Source organism: Juglans regia, chromosome 10 (genome assembly GCF_001411555.2).
Source record: "Juglans regia cultivar Chandler chromosome 10, Walnut 2.0, whole genome shotgun sequence".
Classification (NCBI taxonomy): domain Eukaryota; kingdom Viridiplantae; phylum Streptophyta; class Magnoliopsida; order Fagales; family Juglandaceae; genus Juglans; species Juglans regia.
The window spans coordinates 35,632,680-35,647,839 of NC_049910.1; the positions used below are offsets into that span (position 1 = coordinate 35,632,680).

The 15,160-nt window shown below is 34.0% G+C and overlaps 1 protein-coding gene across 1 annotated transcript; it reads right to left on the minus strand.

Moving 5' to 3' along the window:
- Window positions 1–10,613: 10,613 nt before the first annotated feature.
- Window positions 10,614–11,439, minus strand: LOC109021072 (LOB domain-containing protein 29-like). The gene is made up of 2 exons (XM_019003613.1): window positions 11,161–11,439; window positions 10,614–11,042 (listed from the first exon to the last, which is right to left on the minus strand). Exons 1-2 carry the CDS (start codon window positions 11,437–11,439, stop codon window positions 10,614–10,616), a joined length of 708 nt encoding a protein of 235 aa, XP_018859158.1.
- Between the last annotated feature and the right edge of the window lie 3,721 nt (window positions 11,440–15,160).

Here is a 15,160-nt window from a genome sequence, read left to right on the forward strand (position 1 = left end):
AAGTGTATACCATTTGATGGGCATATAGGCTGACAATCCATTATCTTGCAAATGTAACTCCGGTCTTATCTCCAACTTTTTTATCTTTACGAAAGTTAGCTGTATCTTTTGTCTTCTCTTCTATTGATATCAGAGTGCTCAATATATTCTCGCATATATTTTTTGCAATGTGTATAACATCTAAATTGTGGCGCAGTGTCAAGGTAGACCAATATGGCAACTCGAAAAAAATACTTTGTTTTGTCCAATTCAACTCCACTGCTTGTCGTTTTCTCTTTCAAACTCTTGTATCTTTCCCAAATATGTTTTCTGAAACATCCCCCAATTGCGCGATAATATCATTCCCATACAACTCTGGCAATGATGACATGTGCTCAACCCTTTCATCAAACATCGCTTTATTTGAACGTCATCTATGATAATGTGGTTATTAACTTTTTCCGAGAAAAATAAATTAATTTCCCACCAAGATTATTATTCGAATAGACATTAATTCCCTGTTCGAATCTATTTTTTTCCCGTTCGTACGGTTTTGCTTGTTTGAGACGATTTTATTCGTCACAAAATATCTTGTTCGAATGAATATTTATCTGTTCGAACGAATTTAGAAACTCAGCCATTTTTGAGTCTCCAATAATTACTTTTAGGGACAAAATTTCATTTGTCCTTAACAAATTTCGTCCCTAAAAGTAAAATTTCTTGTAGTGGATCAACTATCATATTTTCAATATTTTCATTAAGGGTACTACATGCTACAACTACAAAAAGATTTCATAAAAGTAAACTCCAAATTAATTGACTTAGTTTCATATGATATGATGTTAATCTACTTTACAACAAAAGTAATTTACAATCCGATGTACTACGTACATGATCAGTTTATGAGTTTATTTTTGTCACTAAAATATTTCTCTTTCATCAATATTTTTTTTACATGATGTCACATTATAGAAAATTATTTTTTATTTTTAGTTGCTAATTATTTTGATGCCACGTGGTGACATGGGTTTGGACTAGGTAAGTTCAACTGGTGTTGTTGTTTCTTCAGCCTAAATGCATGTGAGTAGTTGCTTTTGAAGTATCAGCAGGCCCAACTGGTAATTAATTCTATTTCAATATTTTCATCTTACAATAAACTTACTTTGAAGCATAAACACAAATTAAAGAGCCACCTTTAGTTTTGCAGCCATATATATATAATTAATTAGGCATGCATATACAAAATTTAAGAATAAATATATATATAAATATATGTATATATTACTTCATTTTCTTTTCAACGTTTTCATGGGAATTTTTGGATTCCAAGGTGTTTAAAATTATTCTGTCCAAAGAAAGGGCAGCTTGGTGCCGGCCATTACATGGATTAGGCCGATGAGATGACTTACCAAAATTAAAGCACTGGTACGTGAAGGTAGTAATTGTAATCAAGTTGGTCCATCTAAGTTAAGCTGGAAATGGTAGTACTACGTACTATTGCATCAATGCCATACATGCATTGCAACAAAAGATCAGAGAGGCCGGCTGGGTGTCTGTCTTGCTTTATAAATGTATATGGTACTAAATTTTGACAAGCAGGTAAAGTTAAATGAGCATTAATTTGAGTAGTACTAGTATTCAATAAGTTTTTCTTTCTTGCATCTCAAAACTAAATTTGATCAAAAGATTATTATAAGAGCATGATCTAATTTATGTTTTGTGATTTCAGACAATTAATTCACTTTACAACTTGTGATGATCAGTATTAGTTTCTGGGTGAAAAAAAAGAAAGCAAAATGGATTGACTTTGGCTGCAAATTAAGATGGTCCAAAAACATGCACACGGCCACTTGATACATGAATAATAATGGTACATGCAAATTAAACTTTATAAAGTATTAATTGGGACGTAAGTAAACTTAATTCAATTAAATAACACAAAATTAGGCTCGGCTTTTGTAAGAATTGATTAGTTCCAAAGATGGGCTTGATCATGATCATGTACACATGCTAGCTAGCTAGCTGAGATTGTGAATACTTTACGTCATGAGTATATGGTCTAAAGGTCCATAGTTACAATTAGTTCTGTAGTACCTGCAGATCAAAGGTAAACCTATTATATATTAATGGTGACGGCCATATGATCTTTTTGAGCTCTTAGGTCAATTCAAAGGAATCTCGCCATTGAATATTGGTGAAATATATAATATGCATATGGTCTTAAAAAAGAAAATCAAATTCTCTGTTAATATTTAACAAAATGTTCTAGCTAGCTAGGTGTATTAATCTTGCAGGCAGAGAGATATATGTATGTATATATATATATATATATATATTTATATATATATATATTTATATATATATATATATATTTATATATATATATATATATTTTTATATATATATATATATATATTTATATATATAAGTGATCATTGCCTCTTACCTACATGCGTGATATTCTAGCCCGATCCACGTATCTAATAATACTGCACATAATATAAGCATGTTAATTAGCACCAACTTCAGCTAGCTGCATGCAGAGGATATATAAAGGCAAACTTTGAAACGTAAGTCAATATATCGGTAGAATGGAGTACTGGCTGGTGGATCGATCATATATTATATATTGCTGATCGACTGAGTTTCTCATGTGTGTGTATGTGTGTGGGTGCGGGCTTAATTCATACTGCATGCGAGACTATACACCTGGCCTACAGTTGATTCTTAGAATTAAGCTTTGCAAAAATGATGGGATTAAATTGAAGTCCCTTCTATTTTTTTTATTTTTTTTTGTTCATCTAGGAAAATCAATAATGACTCGAGTTCAATGCTTCTTCAGTGCCTGAAAGGAGAAATATAGGTTGTGTTTAGATGTTGAGGTAATCTCATATCATGATCTGAGTTGTTCTATGAATAATAATATTTTGTAGGTCATATTTTGTGGGTTGTAGGGAAAGTGAGAGCTCTATTCAATCCAAATGCCTCTTCTGAAATTTTGAATATCATTATTTGCCCTGGAAACCAGCCTGCTGATAAATGGTTGTGGTCTCTTGAGAGAGATGGCCTTTTTAGTGTGAGAAGTGCATATCGACTAATTAGGCAGGGTGCTCAGAATTCTAAGGGTGAATGCTCAAATGCAAGACTACAACAGACTTTGTGGAAGGCTCTTTGGAAGATGCAAGTCCTTAGTAAGATCAAAATTTTTGCTTAGAGGGTTTGCAAAGATGGTCTTTCTACTTAATGTAATCTGAGGAAGAGGAAACATATTAATGAAGAGGTGTGTTGTTTTTGTAATGGGGAGTGTGAAGATCTGGAGCATGCTTTGATTAGTTGCCCTTCCATTCGAAATCAGTGGAATGTGTTCTTGCCTCTTATGCAGAATGTGGAAGAAACAGGCTCTATCCTTTAGATTGCTTTGCATTTCCAAGCTACTGGTAACATTAATGCTCTTACTACCTTTTTCTCTATAGCTTGGGATTTTTGGTACAGACGGAATAAGAAGATACATGACCAAGTGGTTCTCGAGCCAAAGCAGGTGGTGGAGCATGCTCTCTCCCTTAAAGGTTTGTTCTCTGCTTCAAGACAATGTCCTAGTACAGAAATAAAGAAATTTTCTAGATGAAAACTACCTCCAATTAGTTTCTTGAAATTAAATGTAGATGGGGCCATGTTTAGAGGCCAACATAAAACAGGGATTGGTGCAATTTTGAGAGATGAGAATGGAAATGTTATTATGTATGCTAGTATGGCAAAGGTTGAGGTTTTTGCACCTGAAGATATTAAATTACTTGCTGTATTTCGGGGCTTACAGTTATGTATCCCTTTGGATGTTAGAAAGGTGGTTGTGGAGAGTGATTGCTTGTTGATGGTGAGGGATCTTCAGTCTTCATCAGAGTCTTCCTCAAGGTTGGGAGTTTTACTGCAAGAAACCAAGAAGTTAATGTCTGTTTTTTATGACTTTCAGATTCAACATGTAAGTAGAATGGGTAATGAAGCTGCTCATGGCTTAGTCCGACATGCTTGGGTTGTTGAGTCTATTGAGATGTGGTATAATGGTTTTCCAGATTTTATTTCTCAAGCCATTTGGCTTGATAATTGTCTATAATATTTTATTATTAATGTGATTATTAAGTTGTAAGGTTATTAAATTAGTTGTAAAATTATTCTTTTACATGTGTACAATTATGTTATTTGGTATTTTATATTGTATAGTTTTCTTTAGGGCATTTTAGTCTTTAGCTATTAGTAAAGGCAAACTAGTCCATTTCTTCTTTGTATAAATACTTGTACTCTTTACATTCAGACTAATTTTTGGACAGTTTCGGATTGCTTCTTGAATACAATGGCCTTCTAGGGTTTTCATTCTTGTTATGGTATCAGACGTTTCTTGAGCTTCTTCTTCTCTTCTCATGGCGCCGACTGATCCACCCGCTCCTTCGCCTCCTCCCTCTTCCTCCCCTGATGCTGCAAGTCCCTTCTTCCTTCACCCCTAGCGATAACCCTGGGGTTATTCTAGTTACGCAACTCCTACTTGGCGACAACTATCACACTTGGTCTCGCTCGATGACCATGGCTCTCTCTGCCAAAAACAAGTTAGGGTTCGTGGATAGTATGATTACTAAACTAGCATCTACAGCTTCTATTTTCTCTTCATGGTTAAGATGTTATAATATGGTGATTTCGTGGTTGTTTAAATTTGTTTCCCCTGAAATCGCTGCTAGTGTGTTGTATGTTACTACTGCTTTTGAGATTTGGACCAATCTAAAGGAACGGTTCTCTCAAAATAATGGACCTAGGATTTTTCATATCCAGAAATCGATTTCCTCGTTCTCTCAAGGACAACTTACTATTAGTGCTTATTTTACTCGATTGAAGGTTCTTTGGAATGAATTAGTTAATTACAAGTCGGTTCCTCTATGTTCTTGTGGTGCTGTCACTCTGTTGAATTCTTATGTTCAACATGAATGCATTTTACAGTTCCTCATGGGACTTAATGAATCTTTTTCCTCGGCTAGGGCTCAAATCTTGTTGATGGAGCCCTTACCACCTCTCAGTAAAGTTTTTTTTCTTGTTCTTCAGGAAGAGCAATAGAGAGAAATTCTTGTTCCTCCTCCCCGTACTAATGCTCATGTTTTTGTTGCTAACTCTGATTTATTGAGATCTGCAAAATCTTTTCCAAAAAAAGATAGGCCAATATGCAAGTATTGTGGCATAACTGGTCATGTTATTGATAAGTGCTATAAACTCCATGGCTTTCTTCTGGGGTACAAGCAAAAGCCACCGCAGTAGTCCATAGCCAACATTGTTGCTCTCAATGACAACCCTCCAGCAGCCTCTCCATTCTCCTTGACTGAGGCACAATATAAACAGTTATTGTCTATGATCACTTTTAATCCTCAGCCTAAGCCTGATGATTCCAGCCATGTGGTCAATATTGTAACTTCTCACACTTTATCTAGTATTGCTTCCTTCACACATTATGCTTTTCAATCTTTTAGTAATGCTTCTTTTAATTTTTGTAAGTCTAGTTGGATAATTGATACGGGGGCTACCAACTATATGGTCCTTTCTACTAGTTTTTTTTACATCATTTACTCCAGTTCAAAATACATCTGTCAAACTACCTAATGGTCAAAGTGTTACTGTTACACATATTGGCACTATTAATATTACTGAACATCTTACCCTTAGAGATGTTCTTTGTGTACCCACCTTTCATTTCCAATTGATTTCAGTTAGTAAACTCACCAAATCTCACATTTTTTTTTCCTCTGCCTTTTGTCTCCTTCAAGACCTGATCGCCTCAACGCTAATTGGAGTGGGTAGACAACAAAGAGTCAAAGAGGACTATGTTTTGCAACAACAAGGGACTCCATTTTCCCTTCAATTACCTTTATTTTTTCCAAATAAACAATGTAATGAGACTACTACTTTGCTACCATCTACATGTTTCATTTCATCTAAATGCTCATTGTTTCACCTTTCGCATAGTCGATTAGGACATCCATCTCCCTCAAGAATGTCTTTCTTGAATAAAATTGTGCCTAATTTGATAAAGTCTAAAGACCCATGTATTGTTTGCCCACTAGCTAAACAGAGAAAGTTACATTTTCTAAATCCTAATAACCTTTCTCATTTATCTTTTGACCTTATACATTGTGATGTTTGGAGCTCTTTTTTCAGTCCCCACTATTGAAGGTTATAAGTTTTTCTTAACCATTGTTGATAATTGCACTAGGGCTACCTGGGTTTATCTTTTCAAGCATAAATCTGAAGTTTCTTTTCTCATTCAAACCTTTTTCAAAATGATTAAAACTCAATTTGGTAATAAGATAAAAAAATTCGTACTGATCATGGTACTAAATTTTGTTTTATCTCCATATCTTATTTCTAAGGGAGTCATCCGCCAACATAGTTGTGTTGAAACTCCACAACAAAACTCTGTTGTGGAAAGGAAACATCCACATGTCCTGAATGTTGCTCGGGCTTTATTGTTCCAATCTCATTTGCCTCTCAAATTTTGGGGTGATGTTGTTTTAATAGCTACTTACTTAATTAGCAGATTACCTTCTCTTATTACTCAGAATAAATCTCCTGTTGAAATCTTGTCATTCCTCTCCCTCCTATGATCATTTGAGGATTTTTTGTTGCTTATGTTTTGCATCTACTTTACAAAGGGCAAGAACAAAATCTGATCCGAGAGCTAGGCTCTGTGTTTTCCTTGGTTACCCCTTTGGTATCAAGGGTTACAAATTGTATGATCTTAAAACAAATCAATCTTTTTTTTCCCAACATGTCATTTTTCATGAACATGTTTTTCCTTTTTAGTCTTCTCATTTTGACTTGTCTTCCCCTTCTTTCTCTCTTCCTCTTCCGATTCACTCTCAATCCTCCACTTTTGATATGTTTACTGTACCTTCAACTACACCTAATGAAGTTTCTCCCCCTAATGTTACTGCCTCATCTAATGAAGTTTCTCCCCTAATGAAGCTTTAACGACACCATCCCAACCTCCCAACCATATTTTACCTTTATCCCCAAGAAGATCCACTAGAATCCAAGGAGCTCCTGGTTATTTGCAGCATTATTATTGTAATTCCTCCACTGCACACTCTCAATTAGTTCCTCCAACAGGTTACATCTCCTCCTCCATCAAATATAACATTTCTAATTTTGTTTCTTATGATCACTTGTCCTCTGGTCATAAATTCTTTACTTTTGCTATCTCTGCTAACATCGAACCTGAGTTCTACCATCAAGCAGTCAGACACTCTCATTGGAGAGATCCTATGACTGCTGAGATTGCTGCTTTAAAACTAAATAATACCTGGACTGTTGTCCTTTTACCTCCTAGTAAACAACCCGTTGATTGTAAATGGGTTTATAAGATCAAGTATCGGGCTGATGGTTCTGTGGAAAGCTATAAAACAAGACTGGCTGCTAAAGTTTATACACAAAAAGAAGGTTTAGATTATTCTGAAACCTTCTCTCTTGTTGCCAAAATGACCATTGTCAGAACTTTGTTGGCTGTTACTACTGTAAAAAATTGGCATCTTAGCCCTTGGGTTTCATATTAAAGGGGGGTCCCATGTGTGAAAACTGAATAAGTCCATTTATGGCCACAAAGAGGCCTCTCAGCAATGGTTTTCTAAGTTCTCTACCACTCTTCTTGAGTTGGGATTTGTGCAATCTAGATCTAATTATTCACTGTTTACTAAGTTTGTTGGTCCCTCTTTTATTGCTCTATTGGTTTATGTTGATAACATTTTGATAGCCAGTAATGATATGAGATCTGTGAATTCCTTGAAATATTTACTTGGTGAAAAATTCAAGCTTTAGGATCTTGGGCCCCTCAAGTATTTTCTAGGCTTAGAGGTGGCCAAATCACCCAGTGGTATTTCACTGTGTCAGCGAAAGTATGCTATTGAAATATTACAAGATGCTGGTTTTTTAGCTTGTAAACCAGTTTCTTTCCCTATGGAGCAAAATTTGAAACTTAGTAAAGATGATGGTGCTTTGTTGCCTAACCTTACATTCTTTCGAAGATTGATTGGTAGACTTCTCTACCTTACTCTTGCAAGACCAGATTTATCTTACTCTGTTCAAAGGCTTAGTCAGTTTATGGATCGCCCTAGACTACCTCATTTGACTACAGCTCACAGGATTTTACAATATGTAAAAAATGCTCCTGGTCTTGGTCTTTTTTTTCCAACACATAATTCTCTAACTCTCAAGGCTTTTGCAGATTCAGACTAAGCCTCTTGTCCCGATAGCAGAAGATCAACCATTAGTTTTTGTGTTTTTCTTGGTGACTCTTTGGTTTCTTGGAAGACTAAGAAATAGCATATTGTTTCTCGTTCTTCAGCTGAAGCTGAATATAGGGTCATGACATCCACTATTTGTGAAATAGTTTGGCTTTTAACCATTCTATTTGATTTTCATATTCCTTATACTCATAGTGCTCATCTTTTTTGTGACAGTCAAGCTACACTTCACATCATTGCCAATCCCTTTTACACGAAAGGACTAAGCACATTGAGCTCGACTGCCGTTTCATTTGAGACAAACTCCAAGCTGGAATCATCAAAACATTCCATCTTACATATCAACATCAGCTTGCTAATGTATTAACCAAGCCTTTGGGCTCTCAACAATTTCAATTTTTGATTTTCAATATAGGAGTTCATTCCATTTACTCTCCATCTTGAAAGGGGTATTAAGTTGTAAAGTTATTAAATTAGTAGTAAAATTATTCTTTTACACGTGAACAGTTATGTTATTTGGTATTTTATATTGTCTAGTTTTCTTTAGGGTATTTTAGTCTTTAGTTCTTAGTAAGGCCGGCAAACTAGTCCATTTCTTCTTTGTATAAATACTTGTACTCTTTACATCCAGACTAATTAATGTTTGGACAGTTTCATATTGCTTCTTGAATACGATGGCTTTCTAGGGTTTTTCATTCTTGTTAGTGATTCTTCTTAAAAAAAAAAAAAAAAAGAATATATATGAAGTTGCATATGAATTTAACTTTTTTATGATAAATTAAAAAAATAATGAAACTCATCAATAATTATTTTGAGATGAGTTAAACTCACTCGACCAAACACAGCCATAGAGTTTAAGCGTGAGATCAACTTCCAATGTGCTTTACAATTTGGGCCGACTTACGATAAGCAAAACAATAAAATTATGTTCAGTACTAGAGCTTGCCATATATATATATACATATATATATATATATATACATATATATATATATATATATATGAGTTGCCTAGGGATGAGAAATCGTGAGGAGATCATACTGACACAAATTAACTTGGGAAAATTATTTCGTTTTCAGAAACGTGTGTTTAGATGTAATTCTGAAGCATTGGGAAATGGAGAAAATAAATTTAAAAGAAAAAAACAAGAAACAAATAAGGTGAATGAACCGATAATGAAGACCAAAGTTAGGCTATTCCCTGAGGACAGATAGATGAATCTTGTCTTGGGATCGCATATATATGCTAGCTAGTCAAAAACAGGGTACGTACTTAATTCATAATCTCCATACTGACACGTACAATTGGAAACTGCGAACTTTCATGAAATTAAAATTGTCATCACCTAACTTGTTCCAGTACTCATCATTGCCGATGAGGAGGGGTTAGAAAAAACTAGTTCCAGTCATTCATGATATGTTAACATTACCATGAGGGTGCAAAAACAAGATGAAACTACAAAAAGTTCGATACCGATCGATATCCTAGCCTGTCTCATATGCATTGCAACTTTCCGGCGAACAATATGCATGATATCAGTCATCCATAACACGTTGGAAACCTAGAGATAAGGGGAAATAGAAGACCGTGAGTATGGTCATGTATATATAATAATTACTCAATAGAAATAAAAGGCTCCTGCAGCAGTACAGTAAACCAAGTCATTCTCCAAAAGCCTCTTCAGTGTGAGAATTAGGTAAAAAAAAAAAGGCTACTTGCTGGAGGAATTGATCATTTACTACGTGAAACAATACAACATTAATTAATAGTAATATCTCAGTATCTAAGGAGCAACTTTATTACAGCTAATCGGTTATCTTTGCATGAACAACAGCTAGCTATCTTTCTGAAAGTTTAGTAGCTGCTCGTAGATTTGATAGATCGGTAAATATGTTACTTCAAAATAATATCATTACCCACCATGACAGAAAATTCTCAAAAGTTACCACTTTGATTCTTCAAGGGATAGTGTGTGTGTGTGTGTATATATATATATATATATATATTCAGACTAAGAAATTAGTAGGCATTTGTAGGCATTAGGTCAAAATTAATCTTGGGACTTCACTAGCTAGTAAACAAGCATGCAAATGGGCTCAAACAAAAGCAGATCTTCTTCCAGTTTTGCGAAAGAAGTACAGTACTTTTATTCTATCAAAATTACAATAGATTAAGCAAAACAATCATAGCTAGCGTTGATTTTGGGGTTTCCAATTGTATATACATTTCTAGGGTTTCTAACTTCTAATTTATGGCAACAAAAGGGTGCATGTTTCAAACTATGTAGCAGCAATCCAAAATTGACAAGTCGTCTTCACCGCTTACAATCTGATCTTGTACTAAGGCCAGACCCTTCATATATAAATGCTAAATATAGCCAAAGCCGAGTGACTGATTATCAAGGTCGTGATCAGTGTCTTGGAGAGTCCATTGCATGTTGCTTTTGTGCAAGTCAAGAGAAGACATGGAATGAGAAGCCTCTTCATGATAGCAAGCATATGAGGCATTTTCCAGCTCGGGGATGATTGAGCTTCCATAGTTCCCAAAAGAGTTCTCCACGGACACATTCTCGTTGTATGGAATTGCTGAGGCATTATTGGTGATATTGTTTGTACTGAATTGTGGCATCATGTTGGTAATTTCTGACTGAAACCAACTTTGGAAATCTTGCGAGTGATCATAAGGGTTTCCATGATATTTTTCGTGATTAGGGTTTGCACTGCCAGAGCCACTGAGAAAGCTTTGAGTTGCTTGTAATTCCTTTAGAGATGCTAGTTGAGTTTGTAGATTGACAACCTGCAGAAAATTACCAAGAAAAGCATGAATTGATTAAATTAGGAGTTAACACGAACTAGGGTTTCAATTATCAAATGAAAGAGAGAGTTGCAGGGGTGAATTAGTCAAAGGGTAAAACCTGCTGTTGGAGAGCAAAAATATGTGAAACACAGCCATAAATAGGATCTCGAAGCCTAGCCTGAGCTTCATATGAGATTGTGACTGCCGCTTCACAACGATCATTCACTGGGAGGTGAGCAAGCAGCTTCGATACATTGCTTGCCCCGAAAACCTTATGAATGGCAGAGAAATGGGTAGCTCCCTGTTCATGGCAGAAATATGGAGCAAAAACACAACCCCTAACACATTTCCTTCTCAGGAATTTGCAAGCTCCACAAGGAGAACCAGTACCTGTCATCTTGATCCTAAGCTTTTGGCCTGGGGTATTGTTGTTAATTTGTTAGCTTTCCTGGCTTTGTGCAAAGCATTATGATCGCCATGTTTATAAACACTAGAGGGCGAGTGGGGTGGATCATATTATAATGTATTCTTAATTAGATTAGGTTCCCTTAATGGGCTGCAGCTTTCATTAATTTTTCATTATAAAACTCTATATTACTCCTCCATACGAAATTGTTGTACTTTCTTATTCAAAAAAATAAAAATTGTTATAATTTCAAATTAGATTCCATCTTACAATATCTTTAGACAAAAGATCTACTGTAAACCAAACGTCCCATGTCTCTATTTCTTTATGATTGGATAATATATATAGTACATAGATATATAGCTCCTTTTCTGAATATATTCTTTCTGTAAATGATGACTACGATTGATCTATACTTACCCGGATCTGAGAGAATGATGATTAAAGAAGGAATTTTAGTTTAAAAGTGTTTGGTTAGATCTACATCGTCAAAGCCTTAAAAACAATGAATCATCATGAGTACTACTGTCGATTGTGTTTTCTTCTTCATTAGTTTCTGGGTTGATGATATATCATTAATACCCACTATGCAAAACATACATCACTTGATATTTATATATATAAATATATATATTATATTGTCATGCTTGCTAGCTAGCTTAATGCCTTATTCTTTTTCATGTAGAGTTATTCACGAACGCCTCCTGTCCGAAGATTTCCCTCCTTTTGTACGGATCATTTAGGTTTTGGATTGTCGAACTTGGCATTGAACTGATGTGCTTAACTCTACTAATTAATGGTAACATTAACAATATTGGAAGCTCTGATGCAGGAATATGGATTTTCAGGAAATTATAACGGACGTACACTCTGATCAAGAGAAGTTTATTAATTGGGAATGATTAATATGGAAGCTTTCTATGTGATTTTGTCTTATATATGCGTTCGTGTGTATGTCATCATGAACTTTTGGTGGACTTGGAAGGTATATTTCAAGCTAGTGATGATGATCTGCTTCCATCGTTTATGTTTGCTCAGAACCATTATTAAGGTGATCAATAAGTTAACGACATCAACGTTAATTGCATATATATATATATATATATATATATATATATATATATATATATACTTTTATTACATTATTATAAAGATTTTAGAGAAAGGAAATTAATGGATCATGAGCTCGTCATGCATGATGATCCCCTGCATGTAAGTACTCCATCGGACTTAAATTAAAGCCTAAAGTACTATTTATTCGGCATATATAACCTAACCCTAGCTACGTCTAAACAGAAACGGTAGAACGAGTGGTATTCCTGCCTTGATAATCTAGTAGTTCAGGGTTGCAGTAGATGGAAACTGCAATACCACCTCATGTCGTTTTAGACATTATTTTCCTAATTGGGTAACTTTTCAGCAATATATAATGATATATCACTAGTATGGCTAGCTGGCTATACTACTAAAGGATAAGATCATTATTGTCCCTCGGGTTTGGTGCATGAGAGATATTGAATTTAATATATAATTAGTAGATTAATTACTATCCATGTATGTAGTTATATATTGAATTTACCAAGAGTACTGATGATTATAATATTATGTTTTTATTTATTTATTTTTACTATTTCGTTTTATATAAGTAATTGTTTTTGTGGATCATTAATATATCATGTGATCATCAAATTTAAATCAGCTTGATCTTGATCATATTCATGTTTTTCAATATCTTGATCTTGATCAAATTTATTTATTGTTTTATATTCTCTCATGGTGAACGTGAATTAGTGGAATATTCTCTTAGTCGGTTATGTTTAGATTGAAAAATTATCTCAATTCATCTCATTTCAACATTATAAAATTTTTAAATTTTTACACAAAATACAATAAACAATTTAATTTTTTTAAATCTCAAAATAATAATAATATTAAATAATAATATTCTAATAATATTTTATTTAACTTTTAACTTTTATCTAAAATTATCTCATCTCATCTCACTATTCAAACCGCAGCTAATCAAAATACAAATTAAGGTTAAAAAAAGACAAATAATTAATTAAGGACAAGGAATAATTAGCTGCATATATATTCCAAAATTGAATGGAACAAAATAAAGATAGTGACAGTATTGGATTAGATGATGATGATCAGACTTAATTGATAATTAAAGGAATTAGCACAAATTAAGAGTTGATAATCTTTTGGACTAGTAGTACGTCGTCTTTGATTGAATTGTTTAAGCATTGAAGCTGGCCGTAAAGCAAGCTGCGCCTAGCTTGTCTAGCTAGCAGTAGTACTACTACTACTGTATTATTATCATTAATTAATCTTTATGTATAATCATTAATCACTTTCAATCACTTTCTTCTGTCACATATAGGCACCAACATGTAGACCTCGATCGATCGAGCAAATGTGCATTTTTGGACCCCACATGACCCAAATTCTAATTATTATGACACCCAACCGTACCTTTACCGCCCATAATTTAAAATATATATATATATATATAATATAATATAATATAGTCTCATGTAGTACTGATCTCCATTAACTCCTTTATAATATGCTTCTATCTGATCATGTATTAGCTAATTTGTGGAAAAAAAAAAAGTTTTAATTTGACTGAAAACCATTTTCATCAACGAAAGATCATTTCAATATCCATTTCTCTTTATAAATTTTTGTTGTTAATTAATTATAAGCTGCACCGATAAAACTTTCATTAATTAATTAATTAATAGGGGAAAATATACTTCATATATAATATAATACGTACCCACGATTATATATATATATATATATATATATATATATTAATGTTATTTAAAATTATATATAAAACGACATTAAGATGAAATTTATTTACTAGCTAATGAATTATTCCCTAATCACAACGCGCAAATCCAACATGAATTAGAATTGGATAATGACAAGCTGGCTAGCTATGTATCATGAACACTATCAGACAATATTACAGACGTTGGACGTATCAAACAAGCTGGGTTTTGCAGCTAGCCAGCATCGATATCACATTGGCATGAGCTAGCCATATTTAATGGAGAATGGCTTTCAGTCATGTGTACTTGTTGGCCACTTTAGCTTGAAAGGAAAGAATGGTTTTGGAGACAAGAAAGCATGTTAATTAATAATGGGCGAATATTAAATAATATGAATCAGTACCTTTATATATATAATAACTAATTAGCTAGGGTTCCAAATAATCTTTAAACTCATCTGTCTCATGAACTTTATTCTAGCTTGCGAATATAAAAACACCCCTGAAAGTCCCTTTTGCAATTCAAAGGAACTGCCTTTTTGCCTACTTAATTCTTTCGGAAAGGTGAGAGAGAGAGAGAGAGAGAGAGAGAGAGAGAGAGAGAGAGAGGGACCTATCCTGCACGAAAACTTCATCAGCTTCTATATATATATATTATCATGATATATATTTACAGCATCTCTCTAGATCTGATGCATCAACCATGCATACAACATTAATTAAAGCACATAAGCCTGTAAATTTGTAATTAATATGGTCACATGCAGTAGTAGTACTAATAGTTCCTTTATAAGTCTTATGATAAAACATGCAATATGCCAGGTTAGCACGAAACCCATGAAAATAATTAAAAAGCATGATCATGAAAGACTCAAAACCCAACTAGAATCACTTTACCCTAAACGGCTAAATTAATTACCATGTTAA

Coding starts and splice junctions, on each gene's coding strand:
- LOC109021072 (XM_019003613.1), bottom strand. CDS start 11,439: ATGACAGGTACTGGTTCTCCTTGTGGAGCTTGCAAATTCCTGAGAAGG. Junction 11,043..11,160: donor TTTTTGCTCTCCAACAGCAG/GTTTTACCCTTT, acceptor AATTTTCTGCAG/GTTGTCAATCTACAAACTCA.